The sequence below is a fragment of the Colius striatus genome, chromosome 19, assembly GCF_028858725.1.
Source record: "Colius striatus isolate bColStr4 chromosome 19, bColStr4.1.hap1, whole genome shotgun sequence".
Classification (NCBI taxonomy): domain Eukaryota; kingdom Metazoa; phylum Chordata; class Aves; order Coliiformes; family Coliidae; genus Colius; species Colius striatus.
In genome coordinates this window covers 6,663,934-6,680,429 of record NC_084777.1, presented here as the reverse complement: position 1 = coordinate 6,680,429, position 16,496 = coordinate 6,663,934, and the positions used below count along the sequence as shown (strand labels likewise).

At 46.6% G+C, this 16,496-nt stretch overlaps 1 protein-coding gene across 1 annotated transcript in view; it reads left to right on the top strand.

The window, feature by feature from the left end:
* The window catches only part of COL27A1 (collagen type XXVII alpha 1 chain), a 154,816-nt gene that overhangs the window by 131,837 nt on the left and 6,483 nt on the right, over window positions 1–16,496 (top strand). Inside the window, exons 38-52 of the mRNA XM_062011295.1 lie at window positions 300–353; window positions 491–598; window positions 2,024–2,077; window positions 2,383–2,436; window positions 6,824–6,880; window positions 7,039–7,092; window positions 8,068–8,121; window positions 9,528–9,581; window positions 11,132–11,185; window positions 11,262–11,369; window positions 11,763–11,870; window positions 14,087–14,194; window positions 15,467–15,520; window positions 16,106–16,168; window positions 16,372–16,425. Coding sequence (XP_061867279.1) covers window positions 300–353; window positions 491–598; window positions 2,024–2,077; window positions 2,383–2,436; window positions 6,824–6,880; window positions 7,039–7,092; window positions 8,068–8,121; window positions 9,528–9,581; window positions 11,132–11,185; window positions 11,262–11,369; window positions 11,763–11,870; window positions 14,087–14,194; window positions 15,467–15,520; window positions 16,106–16,168; window positions 16,372–16,425 — 1,038 coding nt within the window. The remainder of the gene's footprint in view (window positions 1–299; window positions 354–490; window positions 599–2,023; window positions 2,078–2,382; window positions 2,437–6,823; window positions 6,881–7,038; window positions 7,093–8,067; window positions 8,122–9,527; window positions 9,582–11,131; window positions 11,186–11,261; window positions 11,370–11,762; window positions 11,871–14,086; window positions 14,195–15,466; window positions 15,521–16,105; window positions 16,169–16,371; window positions 16,426–16,496) is intronic.

The window sequence follows — 16,496 nt, the reverse complement described above, 5'->3', positions numbered from 1 at the left end:
CCCACTGGTCTTTAACATGTGATATGAACATAAAAAACACCATCTTTCAGTTGTGTTGCCCTACAGTCATCTGGGCACAGCGAAGCAATGAGGTTTCCTTGTTGAAGCAGCTCAAGAACAAACTCTGCCATAGTCCAGCTGTGAATCGTGGCCTTATCAGGATGACTTCCCGGCCTCCTTGTTGGGAATAGGATGGGATAGGTGAGGATGCTGTCAGAGTTGAGTGTACCAGGGAGTGGCTGGTTGGGATGGACCTTCTTTGCTTTCCTATTCCAACAGGGTTTTTTTTGTTCTTCTAGGGACCAGAAGGGAAACCAGGAAAACAAGGAGAAAAGGGCAAACCTGGCCAGAAGGTAGGAACATGTCTCGTTGATGATAACATCTCCTGTTGATGGTAACATCTCCTGCTCTGATCTCCCTTTCCTTGCTCATCTTTGATATTTAATCTGTAGAAGCAGTTTTATCCTACATTCATGCTCTTGTTGTGCAGGGCAGCAAGGGCTACCAGGGGCAGCTCGGCGAGACAGGAGCTCCAGGGAAGGAGGGGCCGAAGGGGAACCGAGGCCCTAAAGGATCCCGAGGTACCCTGGGACCTATGGTGAGAAGAGCTCTGCAAACGGTTCAACACAACGTGCAGAAACGTGACTAGCAGTGGTGGGCTCAGGCCTGAAGGAAGCAGAGAGCCCAACAGAGGCTTTAGAGCACAGAAAGTGATGCTAGATGAGTTTAACTGACCAAAACAGCCTAACACTACCTCTGAGCAGCACAGGAGGGTCTCAGTAGTGGTGGTTGTGTTGGTGCCCCGTGAACCCAGCTCACGTGGCACTGTGGTGGTTCTTCACAGCTCCCCAGATGGGCTGAAATCTTGGGGATTTTTCTTGAGAAGGGAGTGAGCTGATAAGCTATTTTTTGCTCAGATCTTTCCCTTTGAGACTGCACACTCATAGCAAGAGCTGCTTCCAAGTCAAACTGTGTCGTTGTAAGGAACTCTGCCTTGGACTTCTGCCCTGTTTCTACACCCACTCTTGATCTACTTATCTAAAACACTTGCAGCAAGAAGAGATATAGCATGGGAAAGGGTTTGAGTTAGGGACTGAAGGTGAGGCTTTCAGAGAGAGGTAAAAAGATGAATTGCTTTAGGCATAGGAGTCAAATGCATTGGGACAGCAGCAGCACTTACTAAATATCTCCTCATGCATTGCAGGCTGGAAAGGAAACTTCTTGCACTATATTTGGTAGAACTTAGTGAGAAAGCAGGAGTTATCTGTCAACCAGGAATTGTGGTGACGTTTCAGAACAGTAGCAAACGAGTGATGGAGTAACAGTTCTGTTGATAGTGTTTTCCTGCACTAAAAATTATGGCCTCCCCACACATCTTCCCTTCATATTTTTTAGCAAAACCTCCATGGGTTATTTTGCAAGGAAGCAAAGCAGTATCTGAGCAGCAGTTTATTGGACTGAACACACTTCTGTCTTGTGGAAAGGGTTTTCTTCCACACTAAATGGGATTATGTGGAAAGTTTGCAATTCGCTTTAATCTGATTTCAACCCCTTGATTCAATCTGCTAGAGATGCAATAAACAGCTCTTGCAGTGCCCTTACCACAACTCAGAAAACTCCTTTTGTGGCTTCAGAAACCATGCTGAAAGATTTCCTCCCAAGAGTTTAGGGTTAGGTCATGCAGGAGAATGGTCTTGCTGGTGGACTTCCTAGCACAAAGCTAATTTGGATGTAAAGACATCAGAAGGGCAGATGAAGAGTACAAACAGTGCAGCCATTTCTGGCAGCAAATCTGAATGAGGTGGAGAACCTACTGCTACAGGCTGACAAAGGCATAGAATGGACTTGTAGCATCCCTCTCCATGTGTGAGAGGTTAAAGCCTTTCAGGTGGCTGCAGTAAAGCTCACCAGTGGCCAGGTGGCTGCATTCCCATGTGGTGCTGAGCTTTGCTTTGCATATCCCAGTGCATCCTCTCGTTGTGGAGTAATGCCCACATGGTACTCTCTGTGCTTGCTCCTCCAGGGTGCTCCAGGAAGGATGGGTGTTCAAGGGGAACCTGGCCTAAAGGGTTACCAGGTAAGGCTTTTGTTTTCATCCTCCAGCTTCTATCTGTTCTCAAATGCAACAAAACTGCCATTACAGGATGCAAAATCATTCTTAAACCATGATTTATTTCTGATCTTGAGTTCAGTTCTTTCTTTAGTCTCCATTTGCACTATCACAACATCTCCACATGCATTTGCTTCATCTCTGCCACGACCCATGTGTCCCTTCAGAGCTCAGATGCACAACAGGGCTTATGAGATCTAGTGGGAAACCAGAGAAGACCTTTGGTCAAATGGCTCTTTCCTGTCTCCTCACATGCCATCTGCTCTCCACAGGGACATGCAGGACCACCAGGACCAATTGGACCACCAGGGCCAAAGGGAGAAAAGGTAAGTTTGCAGAGTTTAGCCATCTCACAACTTCCCTTGGCATGGAAGCTGAGCTGGTGTGGAGACAATTGCCCCACTGCCATACCACCCATACATCTGCACTCTCCTCCTCTACCTGTGGCAGAAGCAGAGGTGCCTCCTACTGCATGGACACCTACATAACTCCTGCTGCAGCTCTGCTTCTGCAATTCAGAGCTGGGACACCCATGCCACCAGCACGTGCTTTCCAGACCCCCTGTGCCTGTGCTGAGGTGGCTGAGCATTCTGGGGACTCGTTTTTCCTACATCCACAGAAATTTTACTCAATCCCCAACTCATAAGAGATCAGATTAGCAGCTTTCTGTGATCAACTCAGAATAACATCCTGTACAAATTAGCTGATCTTCAGCAACCTGCCCATCTGTGCTTAAATCAGTCAGTAGTGTGTCATAAGTGAGGCAGAACTGGTCTCCTCTGCATTTTTCTCCTTACCTCACTCATCCCCCTGACCCCTCCACGAGCCCCTTGCCACAGCTGGCATGAGTCAGAGCCTCTTTCCACAGCAGCGTTCCCCTTGTGTTTTTCCCCTTTTGCTGAGTCAGCACGGCCATAACCAGCTCAGGCTGGAGAAGTGACTCACACTGTAATGGTTTCCTGTTGGCAGAGCTGGCTGGGCCCAGCTGGCTTCAGCTCCACTCTCTGCAGCCCCTCACGTGCCTTCAGCAGACGCAGGACACCCTCTTCACGTCACTCCCTGTGCTCTGCCTTGTGCAGCAGTGAACCTTGGTGCTGGCAGCTGGGAGTCAGTGGGATGGGGTCAACTCTGGTGTTCCCCATGCCTCAGAAATTTTGCTTTGGGGTTGAACAATGGTCATGATCCTTTTCCTCTCATTTCCTGCTGCTGAAACACCTCCATGGAGGAACAGCTGGTGATGTTGCTGCTGCTCTGCATCTCTGTCACTGCCTTGCTGAATTTCCTCTCATCTTCTACTCTTTCTAACACTGCCTCATCCACTTCCCAAGTTGTATCTCTTGCTCTTCCTGAGCAGCATTCCTCCTCAGGTGTGTTGTGCTGAGAAGCCATGCACGAAGTGGCAAGTGTTGGCCAAGCACAGCCTATCAGCCTCTGCCTGGGCAGAGGTTTCTCACAGTCCCACTGTTGAAACTCGAGTATCTTGGCAGAAAGTTGTGAGTCATGAGTACCAAAACCAGGATCAGCCACTGGCCTTACAGCAGAAGGAGTAAGAGATGTGCAAACATGTATCTCTGTTGTTTAAATTGCAGCTGGTGATTTCATTTTAGAATATTGAAAGTTGCCATTTTTCTTGAAAGCTCCCATCATTTCCATGGTAAATGGTCCCCAGATTATTAATCTGAAGCACTCTGTCCTTCACCAACAAAACATTCTCCTGCAAACAGACACTAGGAGAAGGAATTCAGAGGTAACGTGGATCTTGTGTCATCAGAGCACAGCAAGGCTGATGATAAAATCAGTTCTACATGCAAGTATCCAAGCTGAAGCCTGAGAAGGACACCAAAACATGTAACACATCCTGCTGAGAACAGTCAGGTCTGTTAATGTCCATTGCCAGCCAGAGCTCACTCACATCTTCCTGGAAGGTCAGTAGGTCTGCTGGCGCCGTGCTGGGGAGCAGCTCCTCTGAACGCAGAGAGCACAGCGTCACGTGCCGAGCCTCCAGCGCTGCTTCCTGCACCATCCAGGTGCCCCACTGAAGTCTTGCCTCTAAGTTTTCTTATCCATCCTTCCTCTTATCTCCTAAGAGTTGCCTGGATCCCAGCCTAAGGATAGACCAGACTCCTTCTCTCCAGACCTCACACATGCATGTGAACATGAAATGGAAGCCTGAATCTGAGAAACGAAGAGGAAACGAGAACGAGACCGTGACTGCTCTGTGAGCTTAAAACAATGTGGCAAACATCACTGTGCTGAAGGAGGAAGATATATAATGGGAAAGGTCTTCTCTTTTGCAGAGAAGAAAGCAGCTTGGTGAGAGGCATTACTGTGGAATCCAGCTCCCTTGTGCCATACCAGCCAGCTACTCCACGGCGTTTCATACGTTTACAGCTCCTCAAAGAGGACTTGCTCCGAGCAGACGCCTGCACTTGGCAGCTGCTTAAAGCAGTCCAGATGGGATCCTTTTAAAAATTACAAACTGGTGTATCTCACTTTGGGACAGGAGCCAACAACAACAAGCCTTCCCTTCTTCTCCATGCATTTTCCATTTGTATTCCAACATGTTTACTTTGCTGCCCTTTACTCTAACTTTTTTTCACTGCAACTTTCCAAAGAATTAATGCAGACCTTTCATCTCCCTCTTGAGCAGCTAAGGCATCAGGAAGTCCTGGAAGAGCTCAGTCTTGCAGTCCTAGAGCTGAACAGGCTGTAGGGTTTTCTCAGTCAGAAGACAAGGGACAAGGTGGGAATTACACTTAAGGGGACACAAAGCCACAACTCAGCTTTGGCAAGAAAGTCTGTGAGTCTTGATGCTCTTCAAGGGTCAACAGAATTATGAGCTTGCTTTGACTTCATCACGTTCCTCTCAGCTCTCAAATGACAAGGTGTTTGGGAAGAAGCAATCAGTGTCAAGACTTTGGCACAGTAGTGCCTATATTGGGATTCTGGTTTGAGTTTTTTTCCCTGAGACTAGAAATCATGTCTTTGTTTCCCTCCTAGCCTACATTCCTTTGATAGTAACTAGAAAGCAAACCAGTTGCCAGGTATTCTGCTGCTGACTTCAACCAGCAAGTTCAGTAGCACTGGAATCTGTTGGCAGAGCCTGTTAGACATTAGTTTCCTTCCTCTCTACTTCTGCCACCCAAATTTCTCTCTCTACATTACTCAGTACTATATTCTCAAGCCATCCTGGCACAGTTTCTCCCTATATTTCTACTATAATACCTCCCCAAAACCCCAGACAAGCATGCTGGAGTTCCCTACCCAGCACACAATCTCTTAAGGACAGTGTGACCATAACCTGTGAGTTTATATGAAATCCTGAATCCTGAATCCATGAATGTTGAACATTCATTCAACACATCACAGCAGAGAAAGGAAATGCCACTGTCAGCAAGCGTTTCATGGAGAGAGATGCATCGAGCTCTTTGCTACCTGTTGAGTAGCTGCAAGAGAGTTTGCCAAATCTGAAGCTGTAAATGTCAATATTGGTGATCAGCCAGTGAGAAATCAGTGTGGGTCAGAGTGTGTCTCAGCTGTGACCTAGTCCCTGCTGAGAAAAAGCTGTTGGCTACACTACCTGAGTGTTTTCACTGAGAATTATTCTCTGCTCCAGGTGTGTCATTACCAAATATCAGATACAAACAAAGCACCCCAAATGCCTTCTCCCAGAGGAAGAATCAGTAAGAATTTGCCCAAACACTCTTGCTATCAGCAGCTGCACCTCAAGCAGAGGATGAGAGTAAATCCAGAGAAAAAGTCAAAGACCAGAAAGGGCTGATGCAACCACTGAGAGCTACAGAAGCCTGTGGAAAACTTGGCTCTGCATAGCTATGGAGATTTGAATGTTCAAGGCTCCAGGAGCACCCCAAGCAGTCCAACCACAGCAGTTCCACTGTGCCAGAACCCCCTAGACCTCCTCTCTGGTAGCTGCAACATCAAAGGAACTCTGAGACATATTCATCCCAAGGAGCCAGAGTGCTGGAGGAGCTGGAATGTAACTATCTTCTGTGGGGAGCAACAAAACTCTCTGAGTGAGACTCCAGAGAAAATAGGACACCATGACCCTGAGTGACTTGTACAACAGAGTTTAAAAAGATAGTGTCTGTGTTAAGTCTTGAGGGATCTCTCTGTGGTTGTTTTAGAGACCTCAGTTATAAATAATCTGGGTGATGTTATCTACCAGCCAAACCATGAGCTCTGAGCTCCATCCCATCGAGTGGAGCTGCTCATGCAGCAAGTGTGTGAGGGAGTGACCCTCTCACCTGATCAAACACAAGACAAGCCCACAATGGTGACACAAAACCAGGGAGCCCAGCCAGAGCACCCTTGTTCCCCTGACAGCCCAGGCAGCACTCAGCTAGAGTGGGGAAGTGCTTGATTCAAGTGCTTGGGTTTGACTGTTGGTAATAAAATGGAGAGGCAGGGAGCTGTTTCCTGCATTGTCATAATGACATGCTTCTTGCTTACCTTTAGGAACTGATGAAGATAACCCTTTGCACCTGGTTCTTTAGGGAGTAGTCTGTGTGCTTCAGGTTGTGAAGAATAAAACCCCAAAAATATTGTTTAGACTTTGTTTGGATGCAAAGTTAGTAAATTTAACAGAGGCTTTGACTCAGGAGCCCATGATGTGAGAGGACTGGTTTGGATGTGTACAGAAGCACCTGCCATAGAATCTGCTGTCTGTATTAATACTGGCATTCTCACTCACAGGGAGAACAAGGTGATGATGGGAAGGTAGAAGGACCACAGGGACCACCTGGAGACAGAGTAAGATGTTAAATCCCTTCTCTAATCAATCCTGGCCTGATTTTTGCAGGTGGATTGGTTGGATTGCTTTCTTATGTGTAGAGTATACATAAGCCATTGAGATATTGTGGATGACAGACTGTTTCCATCCTTCTTAACTCTTTGTTTTGGTGTTACAGGGCCCTGTTGGTGACAGAGGTGATCGAGGGGAGCCTGGAGACCCTGGTTATCCTGTGAGTCCTGTTCCAAATACATGATTCAGAAATGTTTGTCTTGGGGAAGGGGTTCCAACTTGCATCAGCCCACAGAAGGTCTACCTACCCTTTACCTAGTAGTCACAATTCATAATCTATTGTTCTCCCTTGTCAGCCACTGAACATGGCTGTGTTTCAGACAAGGAGTAATTCAGATATCCTTATGTAAACTGGTAAAAACTTTGCTGAAGGGAAATGTAGGTCCTTCATGTCAGCAGCTCACAATGGTGTGCACCTGCCTGAGCACACCAGACTGAAAGATTGAGCAGCACCACCTCATCAGAGGTGTTTGTGATTATCAAGGAAATGCCACGGGGAAGATGTGTGCAAGAGAGGTTGTGTCAATGCTGGACAGAACTCAAGGCTGTTGTGCTCATGGCTGTAGACTCTTTCATGGGAAGATAACTGTTAACTTGGAAGCCTGGAAGTTTCCAAAATCTCAGCAGAATTTCTCTCAAAAGCAAGACCAGGGTTAGGAATTACTCCCCTGTGCTTCTGCTGCCCTCTTTGCAGGGCAACAGCTGATTGCTGTTAATTTGCCAAGGCTCCATGAACTGTCTTACCTCTGTCCAAAAGCAGCTGTGGTTCAGAGTGATCCATTACAGTAACATACAGAGAAGCTGAAATTCACCATGGTAGCAGTGCTGCTACCCTATCTTGTAGGACAGCAGTCTCCAACTGTTCACTTACATTAGTGCTGTGTGTATTTAGGGTTGCATTAGAAAGCCTTCACTGCTTAGATGGGGATTAGCAGTTCCTCTTAGCTATTTCTTTCCAATGCACATCCATGGGAGAATGTACACTACCCAAGAGCTTCAACATCTCTGTATTAGCAGAATGCAGTTATGTCTATCTTCTTCTGCCCCATACAGGATGTTACATCCATTTTTGCTTCTCATTGCCACAAAAGTACTCAAGAATAAACATGTGTTCCCTTTCTGTTTCTTATTTAAGGGTCAAGAAGGGCTTGATGGAGAAAGAGGGAAACCTGGACAGCAAGGCTTACCTGTAAGAGATTCTGCTTTATTGTAAGCTACCCAATGTCACATGCATGTGAAAAACAGGTGCAAAAAAAGGTAGGGAGGACTGCAGTAAGGAATGTGTGGAGACCTGTGAAATTCAACATCTGTGCTTCCAGAAGCCAGGCCCAGAGAATGTGCATTTTGTGTCATGTTGAGACCAATAAACGGGTGACAGAATGGGGCCACTCCCAGGAGCCTGTCCCCAAAATTGTCTTTTCTAAATGATCCAAAAGAGACTGGAAATCTTAGGAGGTGGTCAGTGAGAAGTGACAATAACAGTGGAAGTGTCTGCTTGGACATGATACATTTTGCATACTGCCGGTGGTTGGTGGTCCAGCATGAGGTGAGACTGTGTTATTCTGCCTGCATGGTGCTCACTCCCAAGCCAGTGTCTTTATGAATCACTAAATTCAATCCATATTTAAGGAAAAGACTTTTTATTCCCTTGCTATTCACAGCAGTGTCTGAGTTGTATGTGTGACTATTGCAACTGTGAGTGCAGCAGCACATTAAATGTAGTTTGTATTGGGGAAAAAAAGTTGAATCGATTCCCATTCCTTGTAGGGCCACTTGGAAGAACAACAGAGTCTATTTTTGGGGTAAAGTCTTAATGCTTTGTCATATGGCCTGGAAATGGGCCGAGCTGCTGCATTCCTCTGGATGGCATTGATGTTGAGGGGTGGTAGCCCCTCAGATGTCAGTGTTTCAGGTGGAAGCAGGAGCTTTGGATTGTCTTTAGTAAAGAGTCATTAGAAACAAGCTGATGAAGGAGAGCTCTGCAGGTGTGTTCATTTCTTTTGTATTAGTCCAGAAATTACCCCTGACACAAATACACACAAGAAAAACTGGATAGCCAGAAGAAGAGGTGGAAATGTGTGTGATGAGAAAGAGACCACTAAGACAGTAGTGAAAAATTCTTCCTGCTCTAATCTTCCATAGGTAGCTCTCTAACACCTGACACTCAGGTGAAACCAAAGAAAGGGCTGCAGCATGCAAAAGGAAGGTGGTTACCAACACTAAAGATGCAGTCCCTGTGTCAAATGTTCTGCATGTAGCTTCTGCAGGACCTTTCTCAAAACAGGCTCCTTCCTGCCCACTCCTCAGCACCATTTCCCAGGTGCCATCTGGAACTTAGTGAGGGATTTCCACAAGCACCACCCAAGTAAGGGGGTAGCATTGCTTCTTCCCCAACTGACACCCTGGTAAATGCTCTCTGGAGACAGTTCCTTGCTTTTGTTTCCCCAGGAGGCCTGTCTGAGCACAGGCTGTTCCCCTGAATTGTTTCCATACGGTCAGTGTTGTCAGGCCACAAAAAGTGCTGCTCTTTGTAGTTCGTGCAAAATACTGCCAGAAGAGAACTTCAAGCAGATTTTTCTCACTTGTGCCTTATAGGGTGACCCAGGACCCCCAGGCCAGCCAGGAGCAAAGGGATCCAAAGGTGATGTGGTAGGTTTCAGCAGCATGGATTTCTAGTGTTCCAAGTGTAAAGAAAATGTCATGTTAAGAGGACTGTCTTCTTTTTCCCCAGCATGTGTGATTTGGCCTATAGTCTATGCCTTGAAAGACTGTGGAGAACCTAGTGGGAGGGCTATAAACATGTCTTTGAGTGTCTAAGACACATAGTTTGTTGGCTTTGTGGAGCTGGAGAGGATCAAGACAAATATAGCTCCAGCATGATGGGCATGATGAGCATTGGGCAGGTCTTGAGTCATTGCCATGGGTTGTGTCTCTTTCCCATACTGCTCTTTGTGGCGCCTCCAGCCACAGCTGCTGTCTCTGTCCCTAACAAGGTTTGAGCCAGTCAAGTCTCTCACTTGAACTATAAACTTTTCTGGCTTGAAACCTTCCAGATTTGGAGTCCATTTATCCATGCAGTTATGTTTCCTGGGAGAGTCCCTCTAACCTTGCCCTTATTGAGCAAGAAAACACAGCATACATGGGTCCTTCAAGATTTGTTGGGGTACATCATACCTACTTCTGGCTCTGCATCTGGCCACAACGACAGCTTCATAATTGTTCCCACAGATCAGGGACTTTATTTGCTAAAACATAAGTATGTGATCTCAATACTCAGCAAATTCCTGCTCCCTTTTGGCAGAGGTCAAGGTTTGTAATCTGACCCTGCTGGGGTAATGCCAGAAGATAGTTTAACCTACAGTAGGTGTTCTTGGCAAAAAGAGTAAACCAGGTGATAAATAAACTCTACCCATAGATGGACAATCTGGAACTGCCTTTGAGTCTAATGAATAGCAAAGAAAGCACCCTCAGGAGTATTTCTTTAGTGTAGCTGGCTTCCCTGGTCCTCTGCAGATGGAGAAACAATGCACAGAAAATGCAGTGCTTCATTTTGAAAGTTCCTTAGTACGTGACCTCACTAAGAGAGCCCTAGTGAAGGTGATGAGGCTGAGTTTTCCATTCATTCTACAGAAATTAATCCCTTTTACAGCTACTGAACCTCAGGAGTATTTCTTTTACGTCTTTATGCACGAAGCAGCATTGCATTTTTTTAGACACAAGATACCCTTTTCATTTCCATTGACTTTCCAAAGCAGAGGGAGCTACCTCTCAGAGAAGAGCTCTTACTGAACGCCCTGCAGAAGACTTGCTGGCTCCTTGCAGCACTGTGCTGTCAACGAAGCGACAGAGGACACAGGTTTTAAGCATCTTGTTCTAATGTTTGCCAGTGCACCGTGTCCTCCCCCAAGTTCATCCTGCTTTATTTGTCCTCATCTGCTCTGTATTAGGAAAAATGTAGGTCCTTGCCTTCTAGCTATTCATTCCTGCACTAGAACTTTCAAGACATACGAAGAATCACTTGTAATAAAACCAAATAGCAGTTCATTCCCCAGTGCTGGAGCAACTGACTTTATAAATCTCCTTTTTATCAAACCCTTTCCAACCGTTAGCCAAAAGCACACCCTAAAGTCAGGCTCCCAAGTGGAGTTGTGCTAGAGCTGCTGCAATTTTAGATGTCTTTCTGGTGTTTTTACTTGCAGGGTCAAAAAGGAAAGCAAGGAGCACAGGGAAATGCAGGGAGCAGAGGCTCACCGGTGGGTAATAATTCAGGCTTTCTTCCCCAGCAAATGCTGTCCAGGAGCTCCATCACTAACACCTTTGTGATTTCAGGGCATCCTTGGGCTCCCAGGCCCTCGAGGAGTGGTGGGAAGGCAAGGTCAAGAGGGTGCCCCTGGAGCAGACGGTGTGCCCGGGAAGGACGGTGTGCCTGGGGTGCAGGTGAGCTTGCCATTGTACTTTTACAGCATCAACAGTAAATGCAACTTAGGAGCTGGAAAGATAAAAGGTAACACAGGAGAAACGGATGTAGACAAGCTATAGATATTCCAGTTCACATGTATCCAGAGTGGATCACATGCTCCTCTTCATATCTGACATGCACATGGAGGCAGCAGCTGCCTTTGCATGGCCAGGTCTGTAATTAAACTGGTGTTTCTAACCTGACAGAGACCTGCATGCACAGACTTCTGCATCCAGCTCTGCAAACCCACCCGTGCTCAGACACATGGTGCTTGCTGACAGCAGAATCACACCTCTCCCCTGTCTCCCCAGAAGCTGTGCAGAGATGGAAAGAGCATCTTGTTTCATAAGCTCTTCTGTTTTCTTTTCTAGGGAGAGCAGGGCGATGATGGAGAAGAAGGTGTGACAGGGATGTCAGGAAAAAGAGGGAACCCTGGCATACCAGGACTCCCAGGGGCACAGGGACCACCAGGTTTCAAGGTGAGCTTCTGATTCCCTAAGATACTGCTACAAGTAATTCAATCTATGAGCCTGTTGTCTCTAGAGCTTGGATTCTCCAAGGTCTAACAAAGTCTAAACTCCTGTTGCTATCTTTCACTTAGCTACAAGCTCAGTAGATCTTTCCCCTCATCCACCCATCCATTTTCATGATGTTCACAGCAGCTGAATATCCCAGGGACCTTTCTTTTCTCCTTTGCTCACTGAGCTCAGGAGCCTACAGATACACATACCCACACTAACAAACACTTTAGCCTTCTTTCATTAGAAACCTGGCTATAAACAAACCAGTGCCCTTGCAGAGGTTACAAAGGCACTGCTATTGCTTGCCTGTAGGATGTCCAGGATGGGTGACTCCATGGGAAATACAGGTATCCTCTGAGCTGCTGAAGGAAAAGTTGTGCTGCTTGGTTTTTAGTGTATATTTAGTGGATTGGAACGGATGGAACCAGTGTGGGCTTGGACTTCACTCTGAGTGGAAACAGGGACAAGCTGCTTTAGTGACCTTGTGGTTTATTGCTGGTCCTTACCCTGGTCCAGTCTGGCCACAGGATCTAAACTGGATCTACAGTAATTCAGCCTTCTGTAGAGGACTCGGAGACTCCAGCTGGGTTTGGAGAGGCTAACAGGTCTGATTTAAATTATGCCTCCCATAACACATCATTCTTAAACTGTTACTTGCTGCCCTCCAGCTGCCTTGGGTAGAATAACAGCCTGTGACCAGAAATGACTGAAAGACCCTTCTGTCCTTGTAACTGACCCATATCCTGCCTCCAGGACATTTGTTGCCCCTTTCTCCAGCTGCTTACCCATCCCAGGCTCTCGTTGCATTTGCTCCTCAATCCCAGTCTGCCCAAGATTGAGTAGCTGGGGCTTGTGCCCCTCCTGGCACTTGGCAAGGGGAAGAGGTGGGGAGTAAAGAGTGGTGCTGGGTGTCACCCAGCATCACACAGAATCACAGGGCTGGAAGGGACTTGGAAAGCTCACCCAGCCCAACCCTCCTGCCAGAGCAGCACCACCTAGAACAGGGCACACAGGAACTCATCCAGCTGGGTTTGAATGTCTCCAAAGAAGGAGACTCCACAGCTCATCTGGGCAGCCCCTGCCAGTGCTCCCTCACCTCAACAGGGAACAAGTTTTTGTGTTTCTTTGGAACCTCTTCTGTTCCAGTGTGTCCCCATTGCCCCTTGTTCTGTCATTGGCCATCACTGAGCACAGCCTGGCTCCAGCCTCGTCACACCCTCCCTTTATGTATTTGTAAACATTAAAGAGGTCACCCCTCAGTCTCCTCCAAGCTACAGAGCCCCAGCTCCCTCAGCCTTTCATCACAAGGGAGATGCTCCACTCCATCATCTTTGGCCCTGTGCTGAGCTCTCTCCAGCAGCTCCCTGTCCTTCTGGAACTGAGGGGCCCAGAACTGGACACAATATTCCAGGTGTGGTATCACAAGGGCAGAGTAGAGGGGGAAGAGAACCTTTCTCAACCCATGAGGGCACATTGCTGGCTCACGCTCATCCTTCTGTCCCCCATGACCCCCAGGTCCCTTTCCCCTACACTATTCTCTAAGAGTTCATTCCCCAACCTGTACTGGCACATGGGGTGATTATTTCTCAGATATAAGACTATACACTTGCCTGTGTTGAATTTCATTAGATTTCTCCCAACCCAAGGAGAAATTGTCCAGGTCTCAGTGAATGGCAGCACAGCCTCTGGAAGCCCCTCTCTTGTCCTTAAGTTGAGAGGTTGGTGCTGAGGAAAATGCTGGCTCTGCAGTCTCTGGATTGAAGACCTCCAGCTGAAGTCTTGGCATGTCTTCAACATTTCAGATGTATTAATCATCAATTGCTAGCCTGCTGGGGGGAAGAGATGGTGAGAAGCTACAGAGCAGGACAGACAATGCACAGAAATGCAGACAGAAGACATTTCACCTATTTGCTGTCCTTAGCCCCAACACAGGCAGTACAGCTCTGCTGAAACTCCTGCTCTGCTCAGGACGAGACATGTCCATGCCCATCACTGGTCTCACATTGCATCCTGCAGCAATCTGCCTTAGCAGACGTGAGGCATCTCCTGGTGAAACCACATTCCTTATCCTGATGAGACGCTCTTTTCCAGTCTTCCATCTATGGCTATTTCAACTGAGTGTTGTTATATTTAGCTCCTGTTCTTTGGAATTACTTGAATTCTGTTATTTTTAGGGTGAAAGAGGACTGCCTGGACAGACTGGCCAAACAGGGAAGCGAGGATCATCAGGAGGAACAGGCCTACCAGGGAACCCTGGCAGCACAGGACCCAAAGGACAGCCGGTTAGTGACGAATGGAGAGGGTCAGACTTTGGCATTTTAACCCTTCTGACTTCACACTTCCTTTTGCCCAAAATTCTTCTAGAAAGAGGATTTGGTTGGTTCTCCTAACACAGGAAAGACCTTAGTCCTCTGCTAGTAGCAGTTTTCCTTTCCAGGGTCCATAAATGGGCAGTTAAATCAATTTGTATCCTTGGAAGCTTTCTTATGCTTCACCAAGTCCAACCAAGCCCTTCCTTGCCAAGCAGCTTCTCACTGTCATAGCAGGAAAAACTTCCTGACAGTGAAGTCTCTAGGCTGACTCTAAAATAGCCTTGTAATAGAGATGGTGAAAACCCCCTCATTTGAGTCATTTACAACTAGGCTGGACAAGATATTGTCAAACATCCCATGAAGTACAATCCAGTGTGGGTCACAGTCCCGCTGAGTCCAAATAAGCCTTTTCCATCTCTGATGTTCCTAGGACCGTGGATTAATCATCTGGTATATGTTTCTGACCCCTTTTTTTTAAGATTGAATCATTTTGACATCTAAGCAGCAAAAAGATACCACAGGACATACATTTCAAACGTGGTGAAAGGAGGATGTTTGCATAAGGACGTGCTACCCAGCGTGGTTTTTTTATTCTCAGGGTGCATGCTATGTGCTAAGCCAAGCTTGATGGCCTTCCAAATATGTTATTATTATTAAGAAATTGAGCAAAAATCCCTGTAGGGCTGAAAAGGAACAGAATAAGGAGATATGCATGGCTTCCCTGGATTTGAGTGGGAGGTTATGTTGTAGGAACGTGCACTTTTTTGACAGCATGAACGAGAATCGTTTGAAGTTATCCTTTAGTAGGTCAGTGCAGTGGGCATTAGAAACTAAAGAAAAACTTGTTTCAAAGGACTCTGAGGCTGTCTTTTTGCAACACCCACTTCCAAGATCAATCTCAGAGGAGATGCTTTCTGTCCTGCTTCTACTGACTGTGCTAAACAAGCATCAGCCAGCAATGGTGTAGGTGAGCCTCCCGTTTTGGGGACAAAAAGGATTAGTCTGTGAAATCTGAGTAACCTATGAGTCTGTGAGATCTTCTGGAGTCATCCTGATGTTTAAGCTCTCCTTCAGGTTTCTTTCAGACTTCTTTCTTAGTGTCCTGCTTAGACTGGAGAATACTAATGGACTTCTCTTTCACTGAAGCCGCTGAACTCTTGGCATGTTTTCGAGGGACTGGCTGTCCAATGTGAACTGACTGCTGTGCTTTGTTCTTCTGTTTGTCTTGGCTGTTATTTGCAGGGAGACTTTGGAGAAGCAGGATTTCCAGGGATTGCAGGCATGTTTGGGCCAAAGGTAAGAGGCTGTCTTGTGACCACTTGGCTTTCTAGTCTCTCTTTACTGGGGACAGACAATGCAATAGTCATTTCAAAGATTCTATTAGCAGCTCTTCAGGAGCTATTGAAATCGAGTTGTGGTTCCAGCTTGCTTTAGTTTATGCATCTTCATTTGTTAAATGTATGTTGAGATACGCTCTGCTAGAGCTTGTTCCTGTTGCAATGGGTAGATGGTAGAAGGAAAAGGGCTGTCCTGTACACCCTGGAGCTGTTTTCGCCACCTGAACATCATTCAGACACTTGTATTTCCAGCATCAATCAGCACTTGAGACACCAACAAGCACTTCTTGTGAGCCCTGATTTGAAATTTGAGCTCTATTTATCAGCATTTATTTGTGCTGGTGAAGAGGGACCAGTCTATTTTCTGTAGAAAGTGAAAAGCTTGCAAAACAGGAGCAGGAAAAGATTTTTTTTCCTAAGATTGGACCTTCCCATTCCCACATACAAGAGGCAGCACCTCTGTCCTTGCAGCAGAGCTGTAAGTAAGGGCATGAACATGGGGTATGTTCATTAAGGGGACCTGGCATCTCATTTTTTCCCCCAGGGCCCTCCAGGAGACCTTGGTTTCAAAGGCATTCAGGGACCTCGTGGGCCACCCGGTCTCATGGTGAGTGGTTTTTCAGTTTGGTTTGGGAGGATTTGCCTCTGTCCTCCATTCCTCTATTTCTGTGAGGCTACAGGTTGCTACAAGGAGCACAGTGCACTGTTCACCAGTCTCCTGGCAGATGAGCCAAGAGATTCAGTGTCTTTACTGCATCTATTGTGGTAAAAGCAACCATCAGTGGGTCACACTTCTCTTTTTTTTTCTAGGGAAAAGAAGGAATTATTGGTCCACTTGGCATTCAGGGTCCCACGGGAAACCCTGTAAGTATCTGCATGGGTTTTACTGCCTCTATTCTTAGAAGAGCATCATGTTTGAGATCTGAGCTGCTTGA